Here is a 19,434-nt window from a genome sequence, read left to right as displayed (position 1 = left end):
TTTTAATTTTTTCCTTTTTTTTTTTTTTTTTTTTTTTTTTAAAGAAGACTAATTGGAACTACAGTTCAAGAGAGCAATTGAGCAGTAAGAGATCAGCAGGTCTCCAAAATTGGAAAAAGCCTCTAAGCCCCAACTCGTGAAAGTTTCCATTTTGGGACTGGAAGAGAACCACTAATGTAAAAACTCCTCCTGGGAAATTAAAGTACATTTTCCTAGAGATCAATTTATAAAATAAATAGTAGTTTTACCCAAGCTGTCATCTGAGTTGAAAGATGAGTGTACAGAAGAGCATCCTTTGGGACAGAGCTACCAAATTCCATGCAAGAAGGAAAAGCAAAACTCCTAGATCTGTGACAGGAACTGCCTGCAAACAGACGCTCTAGTTCTACAGTAAAAACATTCCTTTTCCAAGCCTCAAACAAGTGCAGCACTACAAACACATGCTTCCCACACAAATGTACTAATGTTCCTCATGGAGGAACCTGCCGGTAAAGTACTGGGCATTCTCGCATCAATTTACAGTCAGCAGCCAGAGTCAGCCTCATCTAACACAACCCCAAAGTCACAGTTAAATGCATCTAAATGCCTACCTCTCTTCCCCCCGGTATTCCATGGGGATAAGAAAGTGACTGTACAGATCAGTAGTTTTCAACCTTTTTTCATTTGTGGACCCCTACATTTTGAATGGCAGTAGAGACCCCTACGGAAGTTTTGAATGGAAGTGCAGACCCCTTTGAATTGTAAGTGTGGTTATTCACATACTTCTGATTGATCATAGTCACCTTCTGTGGGCCCCTTAGTCTGTGGACTCCCAGGGGTCTGCAGACCACAGGTTGAAAACCACTAGTATAGATATACGGTTTTAGTGGACACTGAGTTGACAGCTGTCTGGACAAAAAGATTAGCTAGTAACGATAAAGAAATAATTGACAGAAGCTGAAAGGAGAGATAAAATTAAAGCCCCATGACTTACCTGGCTTCTCAGACTGACAGGCTACGCATTTGCTGTCCTCTGCCTTATTTGACACAAGGCACACTGTACAGTCCCAAGAACCCTTCGGCTTTTTGAATTTGTCTCCAAACCCCAAAGCAACTGTTGTTTCAGTGCAGCTAGAAGAGGAAGTCACTGCTACTGCATTTTCTGTGACTACTGGCAATGTCATAACAGGCATGACTCCTGTTCCAGGCTTTGGTGTCTCACAGGCCACACATTTGGTAGCATCAGGTTTATTTTGGACTAAACACGTATCACAATCCCATGTTCCTGCTGCTGGTTTAAATTTGTCTCCGAAGCCCAGTGTCCCTGTTGTGGATACAGCTGACTTAACAGTGTTGTTTAGAGGTGAAGTTCCAGTCTGTTTAGTAGTATCTACCGCTGACACTGTTTCAGCTGGACAAGTTATACATTTGTCGTCTGCAGTCTTGTTTTGTAGAAGACACGTGTTGCATGCGTCAGACTGCCAATATGATGAAGTCGGCTTAGAGGTCTCTTTAGCTCCTGAAGCACCTGCAGAAATAATATTTATTGCAGGCCTTGTATAAACCACTGTGCTTGTTGTAACTGGCTGCTCAGCTGCAGGAGAGTGGGTTTTTGGAGAAGTAAATCCTAGAAAAAGAACAAACCAGAAATAAGGCCTGAACGTTCATGAAATAGTCTTAATGCTCACTTACATGTAACCAAGCTTATAAATGAAAAGCAGATGTTAAATTAAACCTATAGTACACCAGGGGGTTACAGTTATGTATGTTATGAAAGGCCCTGTCAGTGGACAGCTCCACAGTATCCTGTGTAAAGGGGTAAAATTCCAAGGTTTCGCTGTAACAAAATGACTAACGCCAGCTTAATCTGACACAGAACCTTTGTTAAAAGGAAATACTGCATACAGAAACTTTTGCTGCCAGGAAATAGTTGTGAACAAAGTGCAGGAGTTATCTCTTATCAGCGCTTCCTCCCATGTGAAAACCATACACTTTAATTTTAAGAAGTTATATCCAATTAGACCACATTTCTCAAGCTGTTTATACTGTCACTGCTGATGTATATTTACTTTAGCAGCTGTACAGCAGTTTGTACTTTGTACAGCTATCCACATGCTATTCTTACCAGGGCAGTTGAACATTAAGCAGTAGAAGTACACTGGTCAGAACAATTAACCCTATAGCATTCCATAATTGCCCTAAAAATGTACTACCATAAGCCAACCCCTTATTTTAAAAATTGCCAGCTCACATACAGAAAGAAGCTGTTTGCCTTAGTCCATAAAAAATACAGGCAAAGCTTGAAATTAAGGGGCATATTGTTTAAACTGAAATTTCCCAGCAATGTGGCTTGTTCAAATGCCTGCCTGCCTCAGACTCTCATACACACAAAAAGGGATAATTCCATGTGATTAATTTTGGAGACTGTCCCTTAAGCTGAATAGGCAAATTATTTTATTCTCTGGCATGCAGCTCATTCCTATACACAAAAATGCTATCCTCTTGACTAGAGTAAGGTTAGGAATTTTATGATCAGATGTTTTATTCATCAATAAATGTCAGTTAATCAAAACCTTACATGAGAAAGGGTAAATTTTGACAAATCTCCTGTTTTGAAAAATTAAACCATCTTTTTCTACCACTGAAATAAAAAAAGTTTCGAAAAACATGGAATGCTAAATAAGCCCAAATGCCTTGAAACTAACATGCGTTTATCAAGCCAGGGGGTTTTTTGGTTCTTAAAAATTATTAAGGTTTTGACTTGTTTCTATTATGAAAACTAAATCATTTTCCCAGGATAGGAAAACAATTTCCTGACAAACCTACTGTTAACACACTGCTACTTAACTGAAATGGAATACTGACTATTCACTTTGACAAACCCTTTTTGGTCCTCAGTTCTACTAGCATCCCACTACACAAGAAAAGTCTCTAGTTTGGCATGAAGGGACACACAATAGAAAGTAGATTTATATTGCAGTCCATCCCTACATTTATCTGTGCAGCTAATGCAAACCCTTAGACTGCAGTGAAAGCCAGTCAATATTTAAGAGTATGCATTTTCAAGTTAAATTAGCAAAACTTAAATCTTAGATTAATTATTTAAGTTCCCATATACAAGAAGCTGAATCCAAATACATGTTTTTCTACAGGGTCTATTTAAACTGAATACATTGTCTCACCAGGGCCTTTCAAAACATCCAGCACACTCCCCTCTTTCAAGACTTTTGCAGGCTTGAAGGGGCCATCATAGTCATCATTTCCTTTCTTCTTATTGCTGGTGCTATTTAAAGGGGTGGTACCTTAAAAAAAACAACAACAGAAACCAAACAAACTTTCATGGAGTAACATGTTGAATATACTGAAGACAAAAAGTCATATTTGCTGAAACCAAAGATCTCCTCCCAGACCTCTCAAAGCTACAGATATGGTCCTTCTACTTTCTAATATCTGATTCTAAAATGTTATGTTCACAAAAAGATAGAAATGTGTGTTACCATAAACATCACAGAGGTATAATCAACATTTTATTTAGTTTCAAAATTGCTTTTTAACTTCAAGCAAATTCCGCATTTTAAACTCAACTGTCAAAATAAAATTCATACCGAGACAGCTATGAAGAAAGCTATAGATTCATAGATGTTAGGGTCGGAAGGGACCTCAGTAGGTCATCAAGTCCAACCCCCTGTCCTAGGCAGGAAAGAGCTAGGTGCTTGTCCATATTAATTCATTATATTAAATACAATTTCTTGTAGAATAGATTTTTTTTCTCACCTGGTTGTGTATAGAAAAAAGCTATCTAAAAATACATATAAAAATGTTTGGGCTTTTTGGACACAAATGATTTCATTTTAAAAAACAAATAAAAACAAAAAACTTCCCCTAGGAAAATATTTTGTTGAAGAGTTTCAAATGTCCATTAAAAAAAATAAAATTTGAACTGAGATTGGTTCAGTATAAATCAGAGTATTTCAATTTGTTGAAATAAACCCAAACATTTTGTTTTGAGTTGGCTCAACATCATCCTCAGTTGTCCTGTTGCCTCATGTTCCTATTCCCTGTTTTCTATATGGAACAAACTCTTCCTTCCATGAATCAGTACATTATGTTGGGCTGCATGAAACATGAAAATTTTATTTTGGCCAAAGGACTGACAGGAGAATGGGAACATAGGATGTCCAAGCTACAAGCCAACGTAGGCACCATTACAAGGGGATGGCACTGAAATATTTTCAACTACCCTGAAATAAACCATTTGGGGAGGTTACACAATATTGAATTTTGATTCAAAATACTGCAAGATAACTTCTTGCCATTTCTGAATCAACTATTTTCACAACTTTTTGCTCTAACCAAATTCTCAATATTTCCACCTAATTTTTCTTCCCAATTGGAACTGAAGACAAAGTGCTGCTGAAGTACGCAGTTCACGGAATCATAGAAAATTTGGGTTGGAAAGGTCCTCAGAAGGACAGCTAGTCCAACCCCCTGCTCAAAGCAGGGCCATCCCCAGCTAGATTATCCCAGCCAAAGCTTTGTCTAGCCAGGCCTTAAAAACCTCCACGGATGGAGATTCTACAACCTAAGTAGCCTGTTCCAGTGCTTAACTACCCTCCTTCTGAGAGAGTTCCTTCCAATATCTAACCTAAACTTCCCTTGCTGCAACTTGAGACTATTACTCCTTGTTTTCTTATCTGCCACCACTGAGAACAGTCTAGCTCCATCCTCTTTGGAACCACACTTCAGGTAGTTGAAGGCTGCTATTAAATCCAATTATTTATTATATTAAATACAATTTCTTGTAGGATGGATTTTTTTTCACCCAGCCCTTGTTATGTGCAATGGCAGTATCACCCATTTTTGCATTAGAAAGAAAATGTATTACTGAAAACAAAATCACTTGGGGCTACAACTGAGCAGGAATGGGAAAGGATTGTCAGAAGAAGCAAAGCAAAACTGCCTTTCAAGCCCTCAAATTTATCAGAACAATCTGTCATACTACCACTGCATGTGAAGTAAGGCTTTCCGTGCCGATTGTCCATAAACACTTCTATGGACTGATCTAATAAAGTGCATCCCGAATTCTTCTAATCTACTCACTTTTAAAGAAATGCTACATGATTTAATGTAATCAAGTTACTATTTTCTGCTTTGGTACTACTAGACAAAAACTGCATTTGCCTAAATTCCAGCATGACTGTTCCAATAGCTAAATTATAAGTATCCAATGATAATTCAAAGGGTGGGATCACCTGAACCTAACCTGCAGTGACCTGAAGGGCATTTTGAGCCTGAAAGCATGTCTAACTAAGCTTCTCTCCCAACTATAAATAGTTGGTCCATCTAGCACATCAGGGTCCCAGGGGCAGCTGTGATGCACCCCCACCCCCCAAATGGGTAGCTCCCTGACAGCGCCCTGCTCTGCCCCTAAGGTGCCTTCCCTTCTCACCCACCACACCTTGATGGAATATTATGATTATCATAATAATAATCATCATCATTATCATCATCATCATTAGGGAGGCTGCCTACAGGCCCTTGCATGGGCCCCAGTCTAGATGAATCCCCCCACTGGGGTTCCCTGGCACCTTACTAGCCTCTACTGCACTGCTCCCAGGCCCCTCACTGGGCCTCTCTAGACCAGGTCACCTACAGGCTTAAGGGTTAATTGCATGGCTCAATTCCTCCCCTATACCATGTCCTAAACTTCATGGCTGTTCTGTACTGTTGTTCTCTTGTTGGGGCTTTGGCCTCCTTGGCTTCTGCCCCTTTATTCTAGATAGGCCTTCTAGCTCAGGCCCACTGTATTGGACCTGGCTTTAAGGCACTCTCTCTGGTTTGACCTTTCTGGGAACTGGGCCCCAGGCCCATCTGGCTGCACCCTTCTCGGGCACCGGGCCCCTGTCTGGCTCTGTGGCTTCACACTCTGCCCTTCTCTGGGCTCAACAGTCATTTGAGCCTTGAGCCTGCCCCTGGCAGGACTCAAGGCAAATGCATGCTCCTACAGTCCTACCCCAACACTAAGCTCCTGGGCTATAACAAGCATAATGGGGAAGCAGCCCTCTCTCGAAGAGGGGAAACCTTCCCTCACTCCTTGTGCTGGAATACCTCCCAGCCCTGGGCTCCTTATGAGCTCCCTGAGCCTCACTGTTCCCACAGGTAGCATAGCACTCTGTCTAGTGTCCCCAGGTAGCTCTCCTGGGCAGAAGCTCCTACCCAGCGGCTTGCAGGAGTAAACTAGCTTGCCAACTCAAGCGTATATACTCCTAGGCCTCTCCATCCCTCCGGTCAGCCAAGTATCCCAGGCTGCCTGCAGGTGCCTGCTAATTGCCTCATTGCCCCATGGCCACTGAACTGCAGCTGCTGCGCCTTGCCTGGCCTGCACTGCTCCCTCGCTGGGCTGCTTCATTCTTAAGAGGAACAGAGCCCCAGTCCGATACAAGATATTACTAAACAACTCCTGTTTGTGGCACAAACATGAAGTTCCAATAAACAAAGTTTAGAACAAGTGATCTGAGTAGTTATCCCAGAAACATATGTACATCTGCTAAGATTCAGAAGGGAAATGTGTCAACAGTAAGACTTTCCTGTACTAAATCACTACACAGGAAAGGTTTTGTAAGTCCTATAGTGTGCAAGTACTATGTACTCTGCCACACTTGGATCTCTAGGTGGCAGCAGTGGCTAGGAACACCTTTCACAGACTCCATCTGGTGAGAAGGCTGTGACCCTTTCTTTCAAATTCACATCTGGCCACCATCATCCCTGCCTTTGTAACCCCAAGATTTGAGTACTGCAACGTGCTCGATGCAGGGCTGCCCTTGAAAACAATCAGGAAGCTGTAGCTGATGCAAAATATAGTGGCCTGTCTTCTGATGGGGGTAGGCATATAACTCAAGTGCTTCAGAGTTTACGTGAGCATCCATTACCTTTCCAGGCACAATTCAGGGTGCTGTTTTTGACTTGTAAGGCCCTAAACAATATGGGCTCTATATACCTAAGGGACTACCTTCTCCTTATGCATCACTGCAACCAACGGCAACCTTCTACAAGCACTAGTACCATCAGTAAGCCATGTCTGTTTGGCAAAAATGCATAGAAGGTTGTTCCCAGCAGTTGCTCTTCAGGCCTGGAACTCCCCCCGCAAAGCCCTATTAGAGTCTGGGCCTATACATTTTTTGGAAGTGCTGCAAAACAATCCTATTTGGGCAAGTGTTTAGCATAGAAAGCTAAGCTGAGGGGCTCTCTTTATACCTTGTTATTCTAGTTCCCTATTAAAGTTGCTTTGTTCTCTTGTCACTCCTGCTTTCTAAGTTATTCTATCCTTTTCCTATAAGCTGGCCATAACTTTGGTGAGGAAGGGTGGTACAGAAATCAAATAAGCAAGCAAGCAGACCTGAATTTGAAAAACCTAATCTTAAGCAAACAACTGTACTTTTAAATATAATTAGTGAGAGTCAAAACTAAGTAGTTTTAGGCCTCTAAATCTTTCTGCTTTTTTCTGGTTTTACAACTACATTTTCCCCATCTTTTAAAATCATGCTGCTTTGTGAAGCAAGATGGATAGTGAACAAACAAGAAAATAACGTCAAGGGTAGAAAGTAAAAACTTGAAGGAATTTTTTTGTAATATTTCATTACAGCAATTAGACACTCTTGTACTAGCAATATGTAAAACCTCCAAGCACTGCAAAATTGAAGTTTAAAGTTTCCCTTTAACCTATCCTTTCAGTATTAGTATATGAATCAAAGCTTGCTCTACTATGTGGGAGCTTCCGCAGTATTTGCAAGTATAATACTTCAGTGACATTTTCCAAGAAGCATACTACAGTAAGACAATTTTGGCTATGTAGTTGAAAACGTATCTGTACATCAAAATGAAGGCTTTAGTTGGGAATTACTACTATGTTTACCTGAATCCAAGTTGACTTCAAAATTATGAAGAGCCTCCCATTAGATTCCATGCACAGAAAACTTATAAATGTTACAATTCTGCATGTACAGAATGCAATTATTGGAGGGTTGTTTTAAATTTGTCCCTCTCCAAAACTGCAGCAGGGCAAATATTGGTGGAGGGAGTAGGTAGCACAGGAGTCATGGCTTCCTCCTCTGCCTACGTGCCCTAGTCCCTGCCCCCACATCACTTGCCTTCCCTGCCACCACCTCTGCCCCCACCCCAGCCCCACTTGTACTTGAATGCAAGATAAGGTGAAAGACTGGAAGGGGAGCAGAATGCTCTAGAAATTCATCCAGATGCAACATCTGGTTGAAAGGATATCCATTTTCATACACCAACAAAACAGATCTAAAGCCAAAGAAATTTTTTGGGAGCTGATGTGCTAAATTTTTAGTTACCTGGGCTAAACAGATGTGGCATTGGACTATCACTGGATCCAGAAGGCTCTGTTGATTTCACAACAGGAACACTAAATGTAAACCCAATCTGAAGAAGGAGGAAGAGATATTTTTTAAATTCCCAACGGAAGAAACTTTAATCTGATTTAACATACAAAGACAAGCCTGAAATCCAAGTTTCAACTTGCTGGCATACAACATGAATACTAAAACTTATGTTTACTTTGCCATTACTGCCACTTGTTCTGAAATATTTTACAAAAATGACAGGAAGACCTTTGAAAAGAACTGAGCTTCTCTATGCATTGTTACTTACAGACAACGGAGGTAGCACTTCTGCCTCAGTAGATTTTACAATTGGAGATGAAAATCTGAACACGGGGCTGCTAGCATTACTTGCTGGCGGCACCTAAGTTTTTAAAAGAATCAAGACTGAATTTAAAAGAAAAGTGCTGGAACAAAAACTATTGAAAGTTAGGAAACAAAATTCTGCAGTGAATTTAGAAAATCTGATTTTGAAATGTACACAAGTACACGGAATTAAATTTGAGAGAATTTAAGTAATTGCTGGGTGAATATTCTCCAGATGTTGTAATTACCTCTAAAGCCAAGTATTATAAACCCAGGAAATTCTAATTTAAGATAATGGTTAAGTCAAGTCTAAGTACAATTAAAGATATGCAAATATAATAAAAGATACCTAAACAAAATTTTAACCAAGCAGCTGCTCCTGGCACCTCCATTAGAAATGGAAATCTGTGTTTCTTTAAACTGTAGACAAATATGAGAATGACTTGATGCATTTTTCATGTTTACTTTATTGTACTGATAAACCAAGTATGGTGATGACAATTCCTGCCTATTAGTACTTCTATCACTCTTTACACTACTTCTAAATTGTGAAGTAACTCAGCTTACCGTTACCATAACAAAATTACCAGGAACTTTACAGCTGCCTTGTCCACTAACTATCTCCACCTAAAACTTTGTGAAAGTAGATTAAAAATCATCCTATAACCTCATTCTAAATCAGAATGTGATGGCCTTAATTCACTTAATTAATTAATATAATTCGTTGCAAAGATGCTCAAAAAATATTTGATTTGTAGCAAGGTAAACATGTTAATCCTGTACAGTATTACGGAGATATGCTGTCCAAAAAGTTACCTTGTTAATCACTGGTTGTGTCGGAGTGATTGATGATGATGAGACAGTAGTAGTAGCAGCAGCAGCAAGGGAACCAAAGCTGAACTGAGGCAATGACATAGTACTGATGGGTAAAGATATTTTTGGAAGTACTGGCTCCTCCACCTCCTGAAATTATACATTTATATGGTTATTCTTTTATTTCTACAATACATCTGTCCTTATTTTTATACAAAATTAAAAGTACCAAAACCAAATGTAAAACAATGCCATTTGAGTGATTAAAAAATTATCCAATCGCCTACTGAAGTCCACTAGAGCATTTATTTTTTGCTGGCCCTTCTCATAGCTACACCAATCGTCTGCAGAGTAAGGATTTGCTCAAACCTGCTAACCCACCTTTCTTCATTAATTCTCAAGGACACACACACACACACACAAAAGTAATAAACAAGGAGAGAAAATTGGATTTTTTTTTTTTTTTTTGTAATTAATGTTACTGATTAAAATTTTGGAGACAGGATGCTTCTGCTTACTGATCTCCAGGGATCCAGGTTTTCTGTTAATTATGGAAAAACATGGATTTTCTCCTTTAACAGAGAAAAATGTGGATTTTTACCTTTAAAGGAGAAAAACACAGGCAACCATGGGTTTCCCTTTGCAGGCTGGCCAAGTTCCAGCATGCAAGGGGCTGTAGGGACAAGAGGAGGGCAACTGGAGGCAGGGAGCACCATGTGCACACACACACGCACATAGAAGCCAGGCAGCGGTGGAGAGCAGCTCCCTCCAGGTAAACCTATTGGGGGCGGGGAGAAGGGAAAAGAGAGGCACACAGGCCACACAGCAGTGGGGCAGGAAGTGCACGTACACCCTCCTCAAGATTTCTGCACCACAGCAGGGCACCAGACTGCAACTGGGCTGGACCAGTTCTGGATAGGAGCCACCACTGCAGACACTGCTGCCAAAGTGAGGCGCCCCCTGCCCACCAAGCAGCAGCAAGGGGTACCAACTCTATGCCGCCACCGCTACAGCTTCCGCGCCTCACCATGGTGGCGCAGCATTCCCTCGTGCACTGGGTCCCGCCCACAGAAAAAATACAAATTTTTTTTTTAAATCAGAGAACTTGCAAGGGTCATCAGAGCTTTTATGATTTTTAAACAGAAAACCAGGACCCCTGCTAATCTCCTTACTACTTCCATAAAAAATAGGAGGTTTTGCAACACGTGCTAAGAGGTTCTGTTGCAAAACTATAAAATCTGAAGTCTGATATTTTTAATGGTGGGGGAAAAAAAGGTGGTGGGGGGGGAGATGCAACTTTTTTTTTTTTTTTTTTTTAAATACCCACCAGCCAATCAGGCCTAGTGAAGCAAAAAAGGAAACAAACCCAATTTAGGGACATAGGAAGATCCCTTAGGATAAACTGCAAGAAACCCTACAAAACAATTATGTAAAAAACGCTGAAGCTACAGAAACCTAAGCAAAATATATTTATTATTCTTTATTGGAATTAGCTGCTGAAACTACACTGGCTATTCTAAAGACTTACTGTACTGACAACTGATAGTATAGCCCTCTGCTATGGGTAGAAGCCATTAAGCGTAAGTAAATTAAGGCATAACTTTTTTGCCCTCTCCCAATGTCTACTTTTATTCATGTGATAATCAAAATTAAGAAAAAAAAAAATCAATGAGCCTCACATTCAGCTAGATCTTTTATTTATGCTACAGCAATATTCTGCAAGATCTCCTGTATTTATGTTGGTTTTCTTTCAATCAGTACAACCAATAGAATAGTCTAAGAACTCATAACACTATACGTAAGAAAACAATTGAATAAGGAGCCCATACTTTGGAAAGCACATATTTGTCACCAACCCTCACAAATATGATCTTCTCTGTCCATGCACACCACTTATGGGTTTGTTTGTTTTTTTTAATTTTTTTTTCTTAATGTTTTCAATTAAGAAGGGAACTTGGTAAACACTACAGCAGGGGTTAGCAATATCTTTGGGCAGAGTGCCAAAAACACCCGCAACCTTGACCTGTAGGATGTTGACTTGCCAGGGGCAGATGACAAGGGAGTTGCAAGGGGCCCAATCCTTGTTGTGGCAGTGCAGCCCTAGCCCTTTCCCCACCATCTACCCTGAGACTTGCGTGCCAAGGAAAATGCCTTTATGTGCCACACTGGTACCTTTGCCTGGGTTTGCCTACCCTCCCCCACAAAAGCAGTGATTCTCAACCAGAGTGCTTTAGTATGATTCACAAGATAAATGACTTTCTTCCCCCTACTCTCTTCCCTGCTTTTCCTTTTGTCTTGCTTATCTCTATTTACATTTTCACTGACATCCTTCCACACTTTTAGCTCCTATCATTCCTTGGAGTCTCAGACCAGCAGAGATTCCCTATGCCTGACAAAGGGTGACTGCACCCAAAAGCTTGCTAAGAACTGTTTTCCAACTACTGAGTTGGTCTAATCATCCACCCAAAGGACCTTGCCTGAGATTTCAAATAGGAACCCAGTGTCAAACACTTTGACCTATTGTGGTCTTTTGACGTTTTTTGCAACAAAATTGCTCTACTACTTATTTAATTCTGACTGTAGAAAAAGTCAGTGAAAGCTAAGACCCAGCATTTTCCAAGGGGTGCTTTGAATGTAAAAAGGCTGAGAACTACTACACTGGAAATATGTGAATAATATCCAGGGTGGAAGCAGCTATAGCCTTTGTGCCACCAAAAATATTACTATGGTAGCACAAAGGCCAAGCAAAAAGGGACATCCTGTCCCCTTCTCATGCCACAAGTGGTATCAATTTGTGCCATTATTTCAGGAGATGTACGTTAAGTTTACAGCAGGATAGAGCTGTCCATGCTCTTCCCACCTGCCTGGGGTAGGTGATCCCAGGGGTTGAATAAGGATGTGAAAGGTTAAACAGTTAATCATTTAACTGATAAGCACAGTGATAACTGGTTAACTTACCAGTTATCCTTTAGCTTCGGGCAGGCACAGTCTGGCAGGGAAGGTGGGGTAGGAAGCCTCATGGTGCCCCAGCAGGAATTGGAAGGCAGCAAGGCAGGCAGGAGGGAGGAGTGAGAAGGGGAAGGGGCAAGGGGGACTAGTACTCATAGCCTAAGAGGGAAAGAGCCAGTGGCTGAAAGATTAATCAATTAAGCAATTAGCCGCTTGTTCAGAGGTGCTCCCTCCCTCCCTCAGCACAGGTGGTCCGTGTTGTCTGGCTGGGCTTGCCTCTTTCCCCCACAAGCCCCAGGAGCACCTCTCTGGCTTGCCCTACTTAAAGGGACATGCCCCAGAGAATCTCCCAGGAACAACTCTGTTAGCAGAGAACACTGCCTATAGTTCCACAGGATCAGGCCTCTGTACTATGTGGAAAAACTGGCAATGTCTTTTGCCCAATGAAGCAGATCAGCTGTGGAGGGACACATCTGTTTATACCCTTAAAGACAAACTCTTTTAATACTTTGACCTAGACTGCTGTCATGTTTTATTACATTTTCAAATCTTGGTTTGTTCCATACAATGTTACACCATATAGAAGGATAATATTATTAATTTAAAGAATACTTAATTTGCTTACTGCTAGTTATTGCCCATGTCAAATCTTTGCAACTACTATACATACAAACCTGAAAACTCTACTTTCCCAGCTTTCTTGTATGAGGACTTATTCATTCCACTGTTAATAAAGTAGCTTTACAAGTCATAATCCCCAAATATGTCCAAAATTTCCAAAAGTAGTCTATATTTTTGGGGTGTAAGAACTGATACCCTAACTTGAGAAATATAGGCCTCCTATTCAGAAGCAAGGATCACCTGCAACTTCTACTAAATTCAGCTCAATGGGACAGTGGAGTAACTAAGCACCTGTGAAAAACGCACCCCCCCATCAAACTGTGCTCCCAAAATGAAGGTGCACAGAGGGGGTTTTAAACCATTCCAGTCTATGTAGTTCAAAAAGCTGACTGTTTTGTAACCATTAATTCTATCTGGAGCCTGTAATGAGCCAAGTATACATATATTTGTGATGCAGTAGCACAACTGGAGTAAATTCACCAACCTGTTCTTGTCCAGGTTTCGATATATAATGTAGGCCTCTTTCTCTTCTCATTTTGCCACCGCCGCCGCCTCCTCCTGAAGACAGTCCATTAGAGGCAGGACTACTGAATTTGGGGTATGTAGAATTGCTGGCACAGAGACAAACAATGTATGATCAGAGCAAGCTTTTTATTACCTACTTGCATCAAGCTCTGCTATTTACTGGATCTGTTCCCCTTGCAGAGAAAAATGTCTAGTGTTAATGAACAAAGTGAAACGCAAAGCTCTGTGCAAGTTGTCTGATGCTGTTCAACTAGATTTCCCAAGGAATAAGAATTCTTCTAAACACAAACAGTTACAAGAAAAGTTGAAAACAAGTTCATTTAAGTAGACTGTCCCCATGCTCAACACAAACTTAAGTCTGAGCCAAAAGACAGAAAACAGTAACTATTAAGTAACTATTAAGTAACTATTTTCCTACATCCCTAATGTGACCTTCAATACAGCCACTCAAGTTGGTCTTTACTTCAGCAGTGAACCTTTGGCGAGGGACAAGAGGAAGGTCCTATGTCCTAACACTGCCACATAAAGCCTTCGTGAAAGAGAAAGGGATTCAAGGAGGTCCAGATGGCTGTCCACAGCTCTTCAAGGCAGAAACTCCAGCTTGTGCAGCTTAACAGAAGCCTTAGAAGCAGTTACTTCTTTCACAGGGCTTTCAGCTGAACAAAGGCAGCATTTGCTGGTCTGCATTCCAGAGTTCTTTTCATTACACCGACTGATAAACCCCTTATACAAATCAGCACTTTTCCTTTTTCTGCCAAAAGCTTGGGCAGAACAGCAAAAAGTAAGACTTCCTAACCCAAGTGTAAAAGAGAAAAGCCAGCAGACAAAATGAATGAAGTAGGGAATGTGATTAAGCACGACCCTCATCAGAGAAAGAAGAAATGGGTACAACACCCAAATACCCAACGAATAGACTTATATATAGAAGCTCCTCTCCTGGCCAAACACATGACTGTTGAAACAGAAGCTTTCATATATACTTAAATCTAGGCACTAGGTCAAGTTCCCCATGAGACTGAAGGCACAGGATAGGTTTATGCTTCTGAGATACTCTAGTATAATACAGCAGAGCCCAACCCAGATTTCTGAAGAAAGAAGGTGTGCACCTACATGCAAAATACATAGCCCCCTTTTTTATATACACCTATGAATTGTTTATGCAGAATCACACTTCTATCCCTGTGGGAAAGACTGAAATCTAGAAGTTCTTTTCTAGAGTTAAGAGCTAGGAAATTTGTGGTGGGCCAACCAAATAAGAGATTTACCAGTTGCAGTGGATTAAATCCAAGAACCACAGTCCAGAAACTACAAAGTTTTGTGCACCCTGCTTTAGAAAGCACCATCTGTATTGCCAATTCAATTTCATCTTCAATTCCTGGAATTTCCCTTAAGCAGGTCCTTTGCAAAAGAAAGGAATCTAAGCAGAGAGCCAAGGCAAACTCAGAGTAACATTGCGCAGGCAGTCCTCAGATTCACGACACAACTGGTTCCTGAAAACCGCATCTCAGGTCAAAACATTGCAACTCTGAACCAATTTTATAATAAGAAACAATGTTATAAATGGGGGATTGGTTCCAGAACCAAGGCCCGAAACCCTATTTTCACTAAAAATACCCCAGAATTTTGTGCTCGATCAATTATAAAGGAGTAATATAGCTACTTTAATGTATTTATATTGTATATAGCAATCATATTGATTTGGAAGGACTTCTTTGTGGTGACTGCTGGAATTTTGAAAGGCTCTTGGTTGGACTTTTTGAAGGGTTGTTGGCTGGAGTCTTCTCAGGAGTCCTGGCTGCACGTTTTTCTGGAGTCTTGTCTGCTTTCTTAAAGCAAGTGTCCAAGGAAGTTTGGACAGATGTTCTTCAGGAGATGAGCAATGCAACAAACTTGTTCATTGGCGTAGTGTTGCATTGGATCAAGTGTTGTAGAGTTGAAACTGATGTCATAAAGCTGAAGTAGGGTGTCAACTTATAAATACTGTAAGTGCAAAATGTTGTAGCTCGAAACGCTGTAATTTGAGGACTGCCTGTATTTAATGATGGCTACACTAACATGCTGTGGTAAAACCCTAGAAATATCTCAAAACCCTTTTTCAGGAGAGGCTATTGTGGACCCAATAATTCTACATGAAAATGTTGTAAGCACAAAGCTTTTGCTTTTCAAGATGAACTGGCTAGATGATGCTCATGGTCACATCAGACTGTACAAGAGCCTTCAGTCTACAGAAACAAAGCTGCAATTTGTCCAGTATGCAGACAGGCAGAAAAGTATCACCTAAAGAGGTTTGTGTTTTGTCTGAGAAGTCATGTCCTTTTCCACAAAAAACACAACTAAAAAAATGATACTGACTTACATGCAGAAAAATGTCTTGCAAAGATGTACTATCTTATACCATAAGCATCATGCCTACAAGCAACTAATATAGCATCTGGCTGTTGAGTTTATACATTCTTCAGTATCGTGAAAGAGGAGAAGGTGAGGCACTGCAGGACAAGTGAAATGACAGTCTATTGCATTGGGGTTTTAATTTTAAGTTCTGGGAAGTAGAGTGTTACCTTGGGTTATGTTAGACCAAGGTTTTAGGTCTCAGCCAATTAGGAAAAATGGGGCTGTAATCTACAGAACATTGAGATAAATGAGGAAAAATAATTCAATTGTGAAATGGTTTATTTCTGCATCATCTAATCCTGTTAAAAAATATGTACGGACAGAATTGCTAAAACAGTTCTGGTAATTCCTGAAATCTTGTTTAGCCAGCTAGAAAACTGCACAAGGGAAAAGAACTGAACTTCAGAAGCCACAGAGCCCCCTCTGCAGGAGTGACATTGCATTAATCTTCTTCCCTGTTTTATTTGCTGGTAAGAACACATATCTAGTCCAAAAGGTTTGCTGATATATAGTTTTATTTTTATATCCTTCTTCCATTTCATACTCTTGTCACTGTTAGTTTAACTATCATTTCTCTTATTTCCTATTTATATGCATAGCTTGAATCACAACATTAGATATTTCCCACCTCGTTCCCAGGTTACAAATCTTAAAAAAAAAAACCCTTCGTCCATCCTGTTGTAGGAACAAGAACTATTTGTTATACCCTGTTCAAAAGCCTGAACATGTAGATTACATTTAATAATCACAAAGGTATCCATCACCACTCCATCCTAATACGTGGTTTAGGATAACTCTAGATTTGACATACCTTTCAGGTGGTTCTGTTCGCAGTTCTATAGCTAGATTTTTCTCCCTCATTCCCTGCAAATAAAAGATAATCAAATTTGAGATTTTAGTTAATTGCGAATACGGAGAAATTATTTTAAAAACAAAGCTGAATTGCTTTGTTGGAAATCTTATGTTAATCCTGCTTCTTCTATTTGTAGTAGTCACTATAATAACTAGAATTCCATGTCACTGTATCCATTTAGACACAGGAGTTAATTCACTAGTATATTAACTTCAATTAAAGTAGAATACATTAACAGCCATCTATTCCTCTTGCGTATTAAATTTAGGACAGAGTAAATTCTTCATATTAAACAAATTTTACTACCTTGGCCTGTACCCCAAATCTAATAAGTACTAATTATGACAAACACTTGACTGCAAATTATATAATAAACTACATTGACCTAAAACTGTGATGACTTACCACACACGCAATTCAAGAACTAGTACTTATTGACAATAATCTGTGCCACACTCGCAGTGAAACTTTTTTTTTAATTAAGAACCATGCCATTTTAAGCATTCCACTTACCAAAGGAAAAAAACACAACTGCTATCACTCTTAACTGAATTTTCTTTCAGTGCAAAAGACAGATTGTGCAAGCTAAACTAACAGATTCATAGATGTTAGCACCACAAGGGAACAGTGTGATTATCTTGTCCAGTGGGGGCCAACCCTTCTGGCAGGCATACCACCAATTAAGCCTCATATCCTCCCTGAGTGCTACTCCAATGCCCTTCCCCTGCCTAACCTGCTCCTCTGCTTTGTCCTGTCTATTGCAGTACTTGCTTGTCCCCTCCCAATCTACAGTGTGCCACACAAAAGAGGCTGCCTATGCCATTTGTGGTATGTATTGTGCAGGTTGGCCACTCCTGACCTAGAGTCTACCCTCCTACAAAAAATATCTTGTAGAATTTCACTAAATTCTAAATCAAGCTCATAACTTAGAGTTATAGTATCTGTCTCTTAAAGAAAAATGTCCATCTTGATTTAAGATGGAGTGATAGAATATCTCTCACATACTTAAGTAAGCTTTTTCAACATTTATCTCCTCATTTCTAATCTGAATGGTCTAGCTTCACCATCTAGGCATTGGACCTTGAATGCCTTTGTCAGCCAGATTATAAACTCTTTATCAAAAATATTCCCACCATGCATGTACTTATGGACTAAACAAGTCACCCCTTAACCTTCTCCTGGATAATTTAGATAGATTGAGCTTCTTAAAATCGCCCACTGTAATAGTTTTCCAAATTTCAAATAATTCTTTTGAACCCAAGTTTTCTGATTTTGAAACAGACATCAACTCACCAATCCCCTATAAAAATATTAGTAATACCACATATGTTATCCCTATAGGAGGAAGGTAGAGAGTAAAGATAAGCTAATTATGGTCCCAAACTTAAAAACAAACACAAAAACATTTTGCCTTAGTTTTTAGTAAGAAGGAAGGTAAACATGGCAACAAAGACAGGATGGTCAACAGAAATAGCAACAACTAAATCTACCCTAAACAAAGTGGAAGTGATATTCAAAGATCTTATTGTAAACAAATCCTGAAGATTTAAATCGTGGATGGGATCATCCAAAGTAGAAGTACAAATCTCATGCAAGAACTTTGGCAAATGAGGGGACACTGCAAAAGCTTATTCGTGAGTCCATGATGAAACACACCAACGCCTAATTACCTTGTAGAAACTCACAAATGAAATCACCTGGGATGTACAATTTAAATGGGGATAGCTTAAATGCAGATTTAATATACAAATAATCCAAACTGTGCTGGATCATTTTATCGGCAGAAATTTCTAGCCAGGCTGTCAGAGAAGTGCTCATAAATAGGCCTGAACATCACTACACAATTATTTTATATTTCAGCTCAAAAACAGTCCAAGCCAATAGCATATCACTACACTGTGTATACAACCTACCAACCACATACTGTTTCATAAATACAGTGCAATACAAACAAATTGAAATGTTCTTTGCACAAAGATTGCTACTGTCCTAGGTGTTACCTTGCATTCTTTACATAGTGTAGGTATAACATACTATGATAATATTTATAGACATTCCAACGGTAAGCTGTGCAAACACGAACCAGAAAGCATACTTACTTTGTGCTTTATGTCTACTCTCTGTCGAGCTTTGCCTGACTCTGCAGTAGGAGTCAGAGATGGTTTAAAATACTGGGACCGGCTCATTGACAAAGAAACGGTCTTCGGTGTTACAAGTTTCTGGACCGGCGGGAGTTGGGATTCCACCTTTAGAACCAGGATTAATCAATACAGTTAATTTGGTTTTGAAGGTAGGAAGTATTTTTATTTTAAAAGTGCTTTTATTTAAAAAGCATGAATTAAATTAGTTACCTATTCCTAACCCAATCACTACATTCAGTGAAAATGCTTAATGTGCTAGAAAGGTATTCAACTTGCGCGGGAAAGTTAAGAAAGTCAAGAAGGGTAGTCTAGACTTGCCTAAACCTAACACACCCAGATTCCTCAACTAATTTTACTCTGTTAGGGGCACAATAATTCACTTAAATCATCATAGTATTTTCTTGTACTACACACACAACAGTTAACAGAAAGATAAATACAATAAGCAGGTAATGCA

At 39.9% G+C, this 19,434-nt stretch overlaps 1 protein-coding gene across 2 annotated transcripts in view; it reads right to left on the bottom strand.

Annotated features, from left to right (window-relative positions):
* The window catches only part of NUP153 (nucleoporin 153), a 63,589-nt gene that overhangs the window by 19,522 nt on the left and 24,633 nt on the right, over nt 1-19,434 (bottom strand). For both annotated transcript variants that reach the window (XM_019522872.1, XM_019522880.1), the window contains exons 8-15: nt 18,936-19,082; nt 16,795-16,847; nt 13,552-13,678; nt 9,501-9,647; nt 8,650-8,742; nt 8,334-8,421; nt 3,162-3,281; nt 974-1,606 (exon numbers count right to left, since the gene is read on the bottom strand). In XM_019522872.1, coding sequence (XP_019378417.1) covers nt 974-1,606; nt 3,162-3,281; nt 8,334-8,421; nt 8,650-8,742; nt 9,501-9,647; nt 13,552-13,678; nt 16,795-16,847; nt 18,936-19,082 — 1,408 coding nt within the window. The remainder of the gene's footprint in view (nt 1-973; nt 1,607-3,161; nt 3,282-8,333; nt 8,422-8,649; nt 8,743-9,500; nt 9,648-13,551; nt 13,679-16,794; nt 16,848-18,935; nt 19,083-19,434) is intronic.

The sequence above is a fragment of the Gavialis gangeticus genome, unplaced genomic scaffold (genome assembly GCF_001723915.1).
Source record: "Gavialis gangeticus isolate Ggan-Ray unplaced genomic scaffold, GavGan_comp1, whole genome shotgun sequence".
Taxonomy (NCBI): Eukaryota; Metazoa; Chordata; order Crocodylia; family Gavialidae; genus Gavialis; species Gavialis gangeticus.
This window is presented reverse-complemented; position numbering and strand designations above follow the sequence as displayed.